General features: G+C 31.9%; 1 protein-coding gene across 1 annotated transcript; it reads right to left on the reverse strand.

The window, feature by feature from the left end:
* Positions 1-3,012: 3,012 nt before the first annotated feature.
* LOC143622361 (alcohol acyltransferase 9-like) lies at positions 3,013-11,647 on the reverse strand. The gene is made up of 2 exons (XM_077093539.1): positions 11,097-11,647; positions 3,013-3,951 (listed from the first exon to the last, which is right to left on the reverse strand). Exons 1-2 carry the CDS (start codon positions 11,562-11,564, stop codon positions 3,013-3,015), a joined length of 1,407 nt encoding a protein of 468 aa, XP_076949654.1. The 5' UTR covers positions 11,565-11,647.
* Between the last annotated feature and the right edge of the window lie 1,755 nt (positions 11,648-13,402).

Raw genomic sequence — 13,402 nt, forward strand, 5'->3', positions numbered from 1 at the left:
AACACAACTCTACTACACATATACAATACACAAATATTGAATATATGCAATAAAACACTATTAAACTCAAAAATACATAGTAATACACATGTGTAATACAACGGTATCGCATAGGAATACGTATGTGCATCACAGCGGGGTTTTTTTATTTTTTTTATATTTTTCGAGTGAATATAAGAAAATATAAGAATAATGGCTAAAACAGAATTTTGAAAATATTTTTTTATTTTTAATTAAAAATAATTATTTAGTAGTTTTTTAGTTTTCTCTCTAAAGGTGAATTTTCTCTTGATTCTCTCCCTATATATATATATATATATATATATATATATATATATATATATATATATATATATCATTCATACATAAAATATACTAACAACTTAATTCTATAATTTTTATACAAACATAGTTAAAACTTCTCTATGTTTCAACTCTTATGCTTATGTCTAAAACACAAGTGTGACTTCAATTATCCTAATGTCGTTTGGATCAAACATTTTCTTTGAATGAATCTTTAGTGAGGAGCAACCAAATTTGTTTATCTCCATCTAATTCAACAACCACAAACCATACATTCCCTGATTCCCCAACTTAATTTAGTACTATAGCCATTTATATATCTTTTTTATTTCTTAAAGACCAATTATATGAACAACGAAAAGGGACAACCAGCAAAAAGCAAAGCATACAACAAAATAAGACAAGTAACCGAGTACAAAACACAATACAAAAAAAATTTTAACATTTAAAGTGGCGAACAATTATATTTTACATTAAATCTGAAGGTCGATATGTAATCAGGTTCTTTTATACATACAAAAACTGAGAGCAAGAAAATAACATATTTGTAGCCAGACTACAAACCTCTTGGCAGATACAGTGCACCTTTATTTAAATTTTTTTTTTTATCTTTTTGATTTTTTCCTGTCATATTTTTAATTCTTTTATTTTTAATGTAATTAAGAAAACCAACAAAAGAACATGTCTAGATCGCCATATTGCTACTATATTTTTTGGATCTCGATCTCTTTTGATTGATATAATGACCACTGATACAAAACCGATACTGATGTTGACCAAATTCCGTCCCCGCTCTAACGTGCTGGTTGAATCCCACTACGTAAATAGTAATTGCAGTGAATCTTGTTGGGAAAATTTGATTTGGTGGCTTGACAATAATATATTCTCATGTTGGTCTATAAAGTTGCCTGGTAGTGGATTACTTGTTCACATCTATTAGTCTATTACCACCAGATATGTCACAAAGTCTGTCAAAGAATAATAATTACAAGAGACCTGGTGGTTCTGATACAACACCTTGGTTTCTTCGCCAGCTTTTACTAGATACGTAATTTATCGTTTACCTACTGGTATGTGAAAGCGCAGTCTTGCTGGTTACAAGTACCTTTTGTGTGTTAAACAACTTATCATATGGTAAGTACTCCACTTTTTTTAAACAAGTGCAAACTATTTTCATAAAAAATTTCACTTAAATTTTTGTTTAAAAAAGTCGGGCTTAAGGATGCTGGGTTTGTTGTTAGACGGACTATGTTGAAGGCAAAATCTCAAAAAATTGCTAAGCATGAGAAAGCATGTGCCGAAAATCAACACGTCTTCATTCCTTTTGCTTTTGATGCAAGGATCTCTTGTCCCCGAAGCTATTAGGTTTTTGAAAAAGTTCAACGGGTTGTGCACAGTAAATTATTAGCACCAAAGAACTATAATTTTGTTTTCACTAGGATCGGGTTTGTCATTCAAAAGGAGGTGACGGTGCAGCTTGTTACCCGTTTACCCACTTATTGTATTTGGATCATTTTATTCAATAAAAAAAGAGAGAAAACAATTTAACCAACTTATTTTCAAATATATGATAATTTAAAAATTCCGTAGGATATTAAGATTTTAGAAATCGCTTACGTGACCCCATTACTTTTTAGAAATTTTAGTGCCGAAAGTTGGAGTGACCCCATAATAATAATAGTTAGTAAAGTGAAATCCTATTACTAATTCCATGCTTGCTCTGTTTGGTAAAAGTTGATTTTATTTTGTTAATAGTATTTATTATGCTAAATGCCGGTAAAAGTTTTATTATAATTTAAGAAAACAAGAAGTAAAACGATTGAGATTTGAAGTGTTTGTAGGTAGGGGGTGGTGGAAAAAACAAACCCTGGGTTGTTTTGGATTAATATGAATAGCTTTTAAAATTGAAGTGAGTGTGGATGAATTAAAAGAATTTTGTAAGAAAGTCAAGATGAGTTAGAAAAATGCTAGACTTTTAGTTATAAGTTAAAATGGGTTTGCTTATGGGTTAGAATGAACTAAACCTAGCTTCATCCAATTTTATTTCAAACAAAACCAACAAAACCGAGAAATCGAAACCGAAATCATTGAAACCAAAAAGATACTGAAGCTGACTGAAATGGAAAAAAAAATAAAACTGAACCAAAAAAATCGATCCTGAACCGATAGAAAACCTAGTTTTTTTTTTTAATGAATGAGGACGACGGAGGAAATATTTTAGTTACTTTACATTTTGTGTTTTTTATTTTTATTTTGAGTTTTTTTTACCAACTTTTTTGAATTTTTTTTGGAGTGGCTTTTGAAACCCTTTGTATTTTAACCTTTACTTGGGTCAAAATGAGTTAACTTTACCCATCTTGACTCATACCAATCATAACCCTTTATTTTAAAAAACCATCCTAACGCATACCTATCCTGACCCAAACTCATTCTAACCTATCATCCAAATTCAACCTAACCTATTCATATTGTCACCTCTATTTCTAGGTGTTTAAAAAAAGAAAAAAAAACAAAAAAAACTTCAAAGGGGAGTAATGAAACTTTGAAACATATCCATTATATAAATGTCAATCATTTCACTCTGGCCACATGGAAAGGATCCTTGAATTTTGGTAGAACCACCCAAAAAATATGGGACCAATTCTAATAAGTGGCATGTTACAATCAGTTTATCTAATAATATCACACCCTCTGTAAAACTAACACAAATTATGCAAAGTCACCTTTCTCACCATTATTAGTTGCTACTACTACATTATTCGAATCAAGAAACTTATTCATGTGATACTCGAATTTGCTAACGACACTTTCGGGTAACGATACAAGCACCTGAATGGCGTTAGAATCACCTACAACGGGCAAAAATAGGCAATAAATGTCACTAGTAAGAGGACCCATATGCAAAGGCATTCCTTCTCCAAAATCTAAGCTCTCTAGTCCAAGTTTAGACCATTGCGATATAACTAAACTTGTAGCAAGATCGGTTCTTACATTTCTATCCCCCAATAACGATAAGATTCCACTCACGCGATCCTCCGTGAGGGATGACTTAGCCTCCTGGATTAGTTTCACTACATGGTGCAGATTATCATCAATCAACTCTTTTGCATTTGTTTTCGCACACGCCAACACAAATCCGTTGGCATAATATCCTTTTGGAATTTCTGGATTGATTTTATTTCGAATGTTCATCGAAAATAGGAGCTTCACCTCAAGTGTTAGTTCAAGATCTAGTGACTTGGCCCATGAACGCCATGTATGAGATGCTAACACCTCAAAAGTGGTGCATTTTATTGATGGCACACATTGGCTTTTGAGGGAAACTATATTTGCAGCTGTGTAGGTTAATGACACGGGAACGAGTGGCTGAGAGTGTAAATACTGGCTAAGTGACAAGCTATTATATCCGGTGGTAGGGTTATCAACACTTTTGGTAAATGCGGGATGAACTATTAATGATAAATGTGAAGAGGGAGACCTTGGCTTAAACACATGGCGAGAATGGAATGGTGTTATTGGTAAATTTGAAGTTGGTTTGGTGGTAAAATGAGCCCAAGCATGTAGGAACTGAGATGTACCAATGCCATCACATAAACAGTGGTTGATGGCCGTGCATATCATCATTCCTCCACAACGGAGTTTCGTCACCTATAATGGTTTAAGACAAAAACAAATTCATATACATATGCATTTTATGTACCACCAAGAATAATTTAATTAATAATAATCAATAATGTCTATTTTCTCATGATAACAGATTTCTTGTTAATTATTTCCTGAGGTCGTCCAACCTATTTTGATTACAACCACCGGAACCCACTTAGTTGTGGAGCTTTCATCTCATTCACAACCACTAATGCCAAAAAAACGTGTTGATGATACTTGAGATCGAAATAAACCGATCTCTTATATCAACAGTTAATGTTGGATTTACTTAACATATTACAATCCCGTCCTCTTATATTCATCCTGGATTTGCCTATGGTGTAACAAACACCTCTAGGGACTGATCATGCCAAGTTCCTTTTCTATCCAATATGGTTATCTTTGGCCTCCAGACCTTCGTTTTGAGATTTAGTTTCAACTTTTCTTGGATTATGCTCGTGAGTAATATATTTACTTTAATCCTTTCACTTTAAATGTATACATGTCGTCATGTCATATTCATTAATCATCTTTACGATTCAATTGTTGTCATGTACGTTGTTGTATTATTTTTTTGAATCCCATTTCACTTGCTGCATTTTCTTTGCATTTCTTAAAATTTTCTTGTTTTAATGTTTCTTCTCCTTCCCAAAATGCTTGCTATAAGATGTATCCTGATATTGTTGATATTGTGTGCTCGTTTGTGTTTTTTTATCAATAGTTCTTGAGTTGGTTCTCTTCCTGTCTAAGTAGATATAATTGGTTGTAAATGAGTGTTTATTAAAAGAACACATCCTGGTGGAACTATCGATCGGTCATGATCTAGGGTAATTATTTTGCAATGGTTTTTGTATAGTGAGGCTGTTTATTATAATTAAAATTTTAGTTTAGTCAAACTCTCTTCATACAACATTTATTTTTGCGTACTTCCCTGAGTGGGAAATTAGGCAAGTTGATGTGGATACTAGTATGGTGTTTGTCTCTTTATGAATGAGATGATGGGTTTAAGTTCTTGTAAATGCAAAGTTAGAGAGATTTTAGATGGAAAAATTTGTTCTTCAAAAAGTAAATATGATTTAGATGAATATGATCTTAAATTACATGAAAACTACGGGACTTGAACCCACACCTTTTGAAATGGCAAACCTTATTAAGGACGATGGAATAGGGTAACATCCTTGAAGAACCTACTAAGTGGGCCCATAAGTCTAGCTTACTGAGATATTAGAGGCATCCTTGCCAAAAGGGTAACGGGCCAAACAAAAAGCGTCGCATACTAAGTATGCAAGATCATAATTCGGGGATTGTTAAGTGGGTGTTCCACGTGGGCGGTTACTAGAAGTTTGAAATCGGAACGCTATAGATTATTGATCAACCAAGAGGGATTATTTCTAAATGCTAAGGGATAACGACACACTTTTCAATGAAAAATAAATGTTTGCTTGTGATAGGTTAAAATGTTTGTCGTTCGTCCTTTTAGCCAAGTCCAAAGTAAAGCCAACCACTTTGAGGTGTCATTGGGTAAATCCGTAGCCATGCACGAGCACGTGCATGATTTATTTATGGGAGAATGTGAAAAGACAAATGTTCAAAGATCAAATTTTCCGTGCGCGTATTATCATTTGTGTTATCTTTTGAGAATCTATCAATAATAAGGAAAAGTGTATGTTAGAACCGACTAAACTTCTGAACTCTGATCACCCAATTGGTTAGGACTTCGGGCCACCCCCAAAGAGTTAAAGAATATACAAAACTAGCCAACCTCGTCCTTAATTAGAATTTAAGGTCACTTACACAATGGCACAAAGGTACAATTACAAGTTAAACGAAATAAACACACACACACACACACACATATATATAGGGGGGTTATTGTACAATAATCAGTTATCATACATTAGGTACGCCAGTTTTTAGAACGTCGATTTCAATTTCGCACAGTAGCATAATCATAAATAACCTAAATCTAATTCTACGATCTAATTCATCAGCTGATTTCATCGAGCATCTATCCATATCAATATAATTCAAACGGCGACCCATATCAAACTAATTTGCAAGCCGATATCAAACAAAATTGAGTTATCTAACCCTAAAAATGTTCGTTACCTAGAAATAAGACCTCAAACCACAATCGGTCAATTTTTTACAATTAAACAAACAATTGCAATTTTTTATTCAATTTTTCATCTTATTATACTAATTTAAGCAATTAACTTTACTCCTTTCAATCAGTTATTGAATTAGATACCAACAAAAGAAGTTAAGCGCTTAATCTTCAAATTTATAAAAAATTGATGATTTAATCAATCGAATTGATATGTAAGAGGCTTTAGAATCATTAGTTGACTATGAAATTACAGAATAATACACTCAATTGAGCTCCTATTATAGTTCAAAATATTATGTTTAAACATTCTGAACAAAACTGAAACTTTTAGAAACAAAACTTAAAGCGTTCATAACAAAAATTTAAGAAATTCAGAACAAAAAAGTTCAGAAAGAAAAAGCTTAGAAGTTCAGAACAAAAGTTTAAGAAGTTCTAAACAAGAAAAGTTCATAAAAAAAAGCTAAGAAGTTCCGAATAAAAGTCTAAAAAGTTCAGGCTTAAATCCTGATACATTCAAGGTTAAACCTAAAACGTTTTAGACTTAAATCCTGATACATTCAATGTTAAAAACATCACTCAAAACTCAAAATTGATCGACTGAATCTTTAACTTGATGATTAACTAAATTGATTTCAATATTAACCGGCTTCAATTCAATTTCAATTCTTATCAAAAGCTAAACAAAATTTGTGAAACAACGGGAGCGGCGCTTGTGTTTTTCCGGCGAGTTGCCTGACCCTCGTTGTCGACTTCAGTGATGGTGAAGGAGATGTGTTGATGCCGGCGAGTCATGGATCGGTGGTGGTGGAGATGGATTAAGGGAGAGGGACGGGTAGATAAGTGTAATTTTGATTTAGAGTTTCCGAAATCAACTTTCTACAGTGTCGCGTACCTATTGTACAATAAATGATTAATATATCAGATCCTTTACACACACACACACACATATTCTTAAATTATTTAAAAACTTAAAGAAACTCTTAATAACTAACTTTTTTTATAAAAATAGATGTATGTTAATGTTATTTGAGTGTAGTTTTATCACTTTTTATATCTAAATTTACGATTACAATTATAAAAATTAGATTTTAAACATATCTATTTTTTTTACATATATGTAAAGTTATTATTACCTAAATTTTACATATATATGTAAACTTATTACTTATATATGTAAAATAGTTTATATATAAAATATGGTAAACTAGTCTTCAAACATCGTTAATATATAAAAAAAAATTAAAAATGTTTGGTTGTTATGAAATCCTAAAAGTTCTCTACTTTTTTGAAGTTCTGAAATAATACCAACCCTACATATATATATACACACAAACCCACAAAATATAGCATGTAATCAGGACCTTTTTTTTAACAACAAACTCACATGCCCATAAACCTAATGCTAATCACAATTTACTCATATTCGGACTTAAGCCCTCATCACCTAAAACGGGACACTATTTCTAGCACTACCATTAATGCCCTTTTATCGTAATTTTCTATTCGAGTGGTGTGAAATCCTAAATAACAAAGATTTACAAAAGTTTGGAAAATTAAAAGTAGGAATATGTAATCTATTTCCACAATTATAAACTCAAATAATTCTTTATCTATTTTATTTTCTTTAAATTATGCCATGTATCAAGAATTTGATTATCTTTAATTTCATGATAAACTTGCTATATATAGGTTTTTTTTCTATAAATTGACCCACTTCTTAAAAAGAAAAAAAAACCAATGAACTGTTCGTATTTTTATATACGTAATTGTGCATAATTATAAGCACATTATGTAATTATTTATATACGTTGCATAACTAATTGTTTTTACGTAATATTGGGTGAAATTTTTTATAGACTGTGAATAATCATCTTTCATATTAAAATTAGTAATTTTATCTTTCATATTAAAATTAGTAGTTTTATTTTGTTTTCGGTTTCATCTCTAGATAATGGAAACATAACTGGCCATGTGTTAAATTTGATTGCCTTAAAAACAAACAAACTATCTATAGCGATTAGCTTTAGTTTTTATTAATTTCCATTGCAAAACAAACATTAAGTGAAAATTTCTTTCTTTAATATTTGAAATTAATTACTTTATATAAATAAAAGTGAAAATTCGTTACTTATAAAAGCTTAATATTAATAACTAATACAATATATTTTTATAAAAGTAAATTATATATTTATGTTGGTATTAAATTTTTAAACTAGAAAATAATTATTAAAAAGATAAAATAATAGATCAAATAGAAAAAAGAATAAAATATGAAACTATTCATAAGAAAAAAGAAAAATATATACATTTAATATGAGAGAGGTGGAAAAATTTTATAAGAACCACTCATGTGTAATAACATATGGCATTAAGATTCATGTAGAATACAGGTTATAATAAATAAATTTACTTAAATAATAACTCAATGTGAATACAAAAATATATTCAAAAGATATAAATATATAATATATGACAGAATAAATTACACATTACACTTTATGAAAATACAAAGTTGTTGAAAATTCATAAATTTCTAAACATTTTTTATATAATATTTGTAATTTTAACATCCATATCAAAATTAGTAGTTTTGTTTTGTTTTTGCTTTCAACTTTAGATATTAAAATACATAACTTATCATGCGTTAAAACAGGTTGTCTCAAAAGCAAATCAACCATTTATAGTGATTGACCTTAGTTTTTGTTAATCTTTATTGCAAAACAAACATAAAGTGAAAATTTCTTTCTCTGAAATTAATTATTTTATCTAAGTAAGGTGAATAATTGTTACTTATAAAAAGCTTAAAAGTAACAACTAATACAAAATATTCATATAAAACTATATAATATATTTATGTTGGTATTAAATTTTTTAAATCAAAAAATAATTATTAATTAAAAATAAAAATAATAGATTAAAAAGAAAAAAAATTAAATATAAACTATTAATAAGAAAGAGAAATATATTTAATAAGAGAGAGCGGTGGGAAATTTTATAAGAAGTTATCTTGTGTGATGTTATGTGACATTGTTAAACCTTTATTTATTTTGTAGTACAGATTTTAAATTTTGATTGGGTATATATGATATTGTCAGTGTTTGCAATGTTATATATGGAATTAATCCTAATTATTTATATGCAATGTGTAATATTTTGCGTAACTATTTATATGCGTTGTGTAATATTTTGTATGTAATTACTTAACATTGTGCATACTATGATCTATGATTGGTTTTTTTTTCTCGCGTCCTAAAATGGATGCCGCATCTTAATCGCTTTCTACACGTCGTGTACTAACAACACAGTTTACAAATATGAAGATATGTTTGTGTCTACGTGTTTTGTTTAAATTGAGTATGAAAATTATACGAACCAAAATTAGGATAATTATAAAACTAAAAATAACAATGATAGAACAAACTTTCTTCAAGGAAATTAAGAAAAGGTAGAAATAAAAGTTTATTTTATTATTGTAGAATATTTGGGTTCCATTTAAAGTGTGTTTTGTTGTTTGGTGGGCGGAATTGAAGAGGCTGCCTACCCAAGTTGCTTTGGCAGCTAAACGTGGATGGTCAAATTATTTTTGTGCCGAATTTGCGGAGAGATGGACGAGTCGGCTAAACATCTGTTCGTCTCATGTGGGTTGGCCCAAAACTTGGGCAGATCATTTCGCAATGGTGTAAGTTGCTGAACTTCTTTGTTTTATGCTTACGTGATAATTTGGACCTACACAAATATTCTAAGTTTCCAAAAAAGAAGGCAAAGAAGCTCCATGCGATTATTTTGGTGTCTATTGATGCTTGTGGAAGGCAAGGAATGAGTTGGTATTCGAAAACCGGTTATATAGATTGGTGGAGGAAACAAAATGTCACGGATATAATTGGGTGAAGAATAGATCAAAGACGAAGACTTTTACTAGGAAGAATTGGCTAAATATGTTCAAGTTGTAATCCTTCTTTTGTTTGATTAAGGCATTTTATTTTTCGGTGGGTGTAGTTCCAGCTTCTTGCTGGTCGTGTTTCGGTGTTTAATGATAATTTTGTTTGGACGTTCAAAAAACCAAAAATAAAATATATATTATTTGTGAAAAAAAGTAATAGGAATCTAGTTGTAAAATGCAAATGAAAATATTGATCAATGCAGTAAAAAGAACATTTTGCAAAAAGAATAACGACAGTGGGTTCGTGCGATCGTCCGCTTTTCTCGCACGTATATACGAATGTGTTTTCTTTTTCGTTATCATAAAAGAGCAAATATGATTAAAAATGATTTGTTTAATGATATTACCAGTCGAGTTAATTTAAAAACAATCCCATTGCCTTTATTGATCGAAGATCTCAAATTCCGTAACAGATACTAAAAAAAAAACGAAAATGTACAAAATTTTCGTAATACAACAAAAGGAATATATATTTATGTACTACGTGTCCACTATGAAAAAAGCTGTATAGAAGTTTATCAATTGTTACTTTATTGTGGCTTAATTAATATATATATTTTTTTCTGAACAGCATGTGGCTTAAATATGCAATACCAGTTTTAAATATATAATAATAATTATTATATTGTGGCTTAAATATGTTTTTTTCTTATGAACAGCATGTGGCTTAAGTATCTAATACCAGTTTTAAATATATAATAAGAATTATAATAATTAAAATTATATAATAATATAAGTTATATCCAATATTATTCAGTAAACAATGAAGAATCGATCAAGGTGACCTACCCTATCATGAAAGTCTTGGTGTGGTTTTAATGTGTAATCTTGTGAAACTTGGTGTTTGAGGTGTTTCGGTGTTATGGTGGTCTGTAAAGTTGGTTGAGATGACCAGTTGGCTGTTAAAGAATAATCAAGGATTTTAACGAAATTCCTTTTGAATTCCCAAAACTACATAAATCAAAAGAAAATTTTAACTTTTAATGTTCTTCTTGTATAAAACTTAAATTGAAATGAAGTTTAATAAAAATATTTTCACAGATTTGAGTTATGATATTTCATAATTCTTAATATTACCGGAAATAAAAGGGAACTTACTTGAACAACAAGAGGAGGAGCATCTACAAAAGTAGGAGCATCAACCTTAAAAAGCAGTTTTCTCCATGACTTACATGGTTTCTTGGAAACCTGAAGAAACTCTTGAGCACTTATATCCATGAATGCTTCCGCAAACACAGCACCTTCACCGTTACAGTCAACCTGAAGCTTATCATCATTATTGTTATTGTTAGTATCATCATCATGACATGATTGCAGGTTTTTTAGTCTCCCTGCTAATGGATAGTAATCAACAAGAACCCTAGAGAGAGAATGTTTCAGGAGATTGATGGGCACACACTTTTGAAAAAGATAAAGATATTTGATTGAGAATCTAAGGAACTTTTGATCATCAAGATTGGAGAGATAAAGTATGTGATTTGGGGTGGGACTACAGGGTTTGATCAAGCTTGGTTGCTTCTGTTCGTAGCAACAATCTGGGAGTTCTTCATCCCATGAGCTTTGCATACTTCCTAGCTTCAAATCTCTCTCTCTCTCACACACCAGAGAGAGAACACTAGAGGGGGAGAGAGCGACAGAGTTTATATATAGAGATACATACATACATACATATGTATGAGTGTGTATGTATGCTGAACTAGAGAATGCCAGCACGATGCAGCTGAAAACATATAACCGACAATCATGTAACATGTCATTTGTTTTCAAATTTAAAAAAAATATTATAACAACATCATATTCAAATTACAGAGAATAAAATGTTCGTTTTTATAGTGTATTTTTTTAAAAAATATTACCATATGAAGTATTAGGTATAATTCTCAAATTAGCCCATTTCTGGACCGCGAAACCCAATTTAACCATTCTTTTTCAAAGTCTTTTTCAAAGATTTCAAAATAGCCCTACCAAACCCGTCGACGCCCACAAGTTTTAAAAGTTTTGGGAATCGATCCAACGAGATTCAAAATGATTTGAATCTCGTCGCCTCTGCCCAAATTTTAAGTAATCTCGTCTTCCCTGACTAAATTTTAAGAAATCTCGTCGGTTCCCTCCCAATTGTTGAGATAAATATTTTATCTTTTTCTTTAATATTTTTTCTCTGTCATACATCCTCTCTCTTCTTCTTCTTCTTCTTCTTCTTCTTCTTCTATTCCTCGTCATCCTCCTCCAACAAATCAACCTCTCTCTTCTTCTTCTTCTTCTTCTTCTTCTTCTAACAAATCAACCTCGACATCAGCAAGTTCACCTCAATTCCGCCGGATTTTTCGCCGGACTTATTAATCTACAAACCTTCACCATTCATCGAAAACCTAGATCTATCGTCGTGGACTATTCCATCAACCCTCGATTAAAACACCAATTTGATAACCTTTCAGACCAGCAACTTCAGTATCCTCCGTTGTTGTACAACGATATCACTGGAACCCTACCTCGAACCTTTGTCGGAAATCCACAGGGAGGAAGAGCATTAATTGATTTCACTTTTTTTGTTCAACACTACAAGAAATTTGAGTTTTAGCGGCGACAAAAGTCGCCGCTAAAAGAAATAGCGGCGACATGTCACCGCTAATTGGTTGCCGCTAGTTACCCGCTGCTGAAACTACTTTTTGTCGCTGCTAATACCACTTGTCGCCGCTAATTCTTCACCGGCGATTTTGCCAGAAAATTTGCCATAGACTATTTCCAGATTGTCGAAGCACGAAATGAATCTGACCTGATCCATGACGATGTTTCCACGGATTTTCGAGATGAACGAACCACGTCTTGATCTTCTTCCCCTGCTGCTTGAGACCTGCAATGGTTTTTCGGGGGTGTGGAGGTGACTGCTAAGAAATCTCAAAGATCTCTTGTTTACAGACACAAAAAAGTGGTGGTGGCTCTTATTGAGCATGACCCCTTGATAAGGAGGTGGAGACCTCCTTATATAGAGAGTCTCATGGCCACCATCATGGTACCCTAATGGGCCTAGCCCAGTTAGGGTTACCTCCACAAAACCCCCTCAGCCCAATAACATTGTATTAGTCCATATAATAAAATAAGCCAAACATAATAAATTTAGGGTCGTAAAACCTGGTTTAGTACCATACCCCTACAAGCCCCCCAAGTCTAGCGTTGCTCCTGGGCGCGCAAGCGTCTAGGTGGAGCGCTGGACTTTATGAGGTGTGTTAGGTCATGGGGCGGTTTTTTCCCTTTCCTTCGGCCTTGTCTTTATTGTCTGAGTTTTGGGAGGTTTTCCCCATGATGGTGACATGTTGCGGTCCTTGTGATAATGATGGTGCCCTGGCATAAATAAGATATAGCACGCATCATAGTGGCGCGAGGCCTGATAAAAGATGGAGCGCGCA

Source organism: Bidens hawaiensis, unplaced genomic scaffold, assembly GCF_021521415.1.
Source record: "Bidens hawaiensis isolate Kalapana, Puna unplaced genomic scaffold, B.hawaiensis_p1.1 tig00003126_1, whole genome shotgun sequence".
Lineage (NCBI taxonomy): Eukaryota > Viridiplantae > Streptophyta > Magnoliopsida > Asterales > Asteraceae > Bidens > Bidens hawaiensis.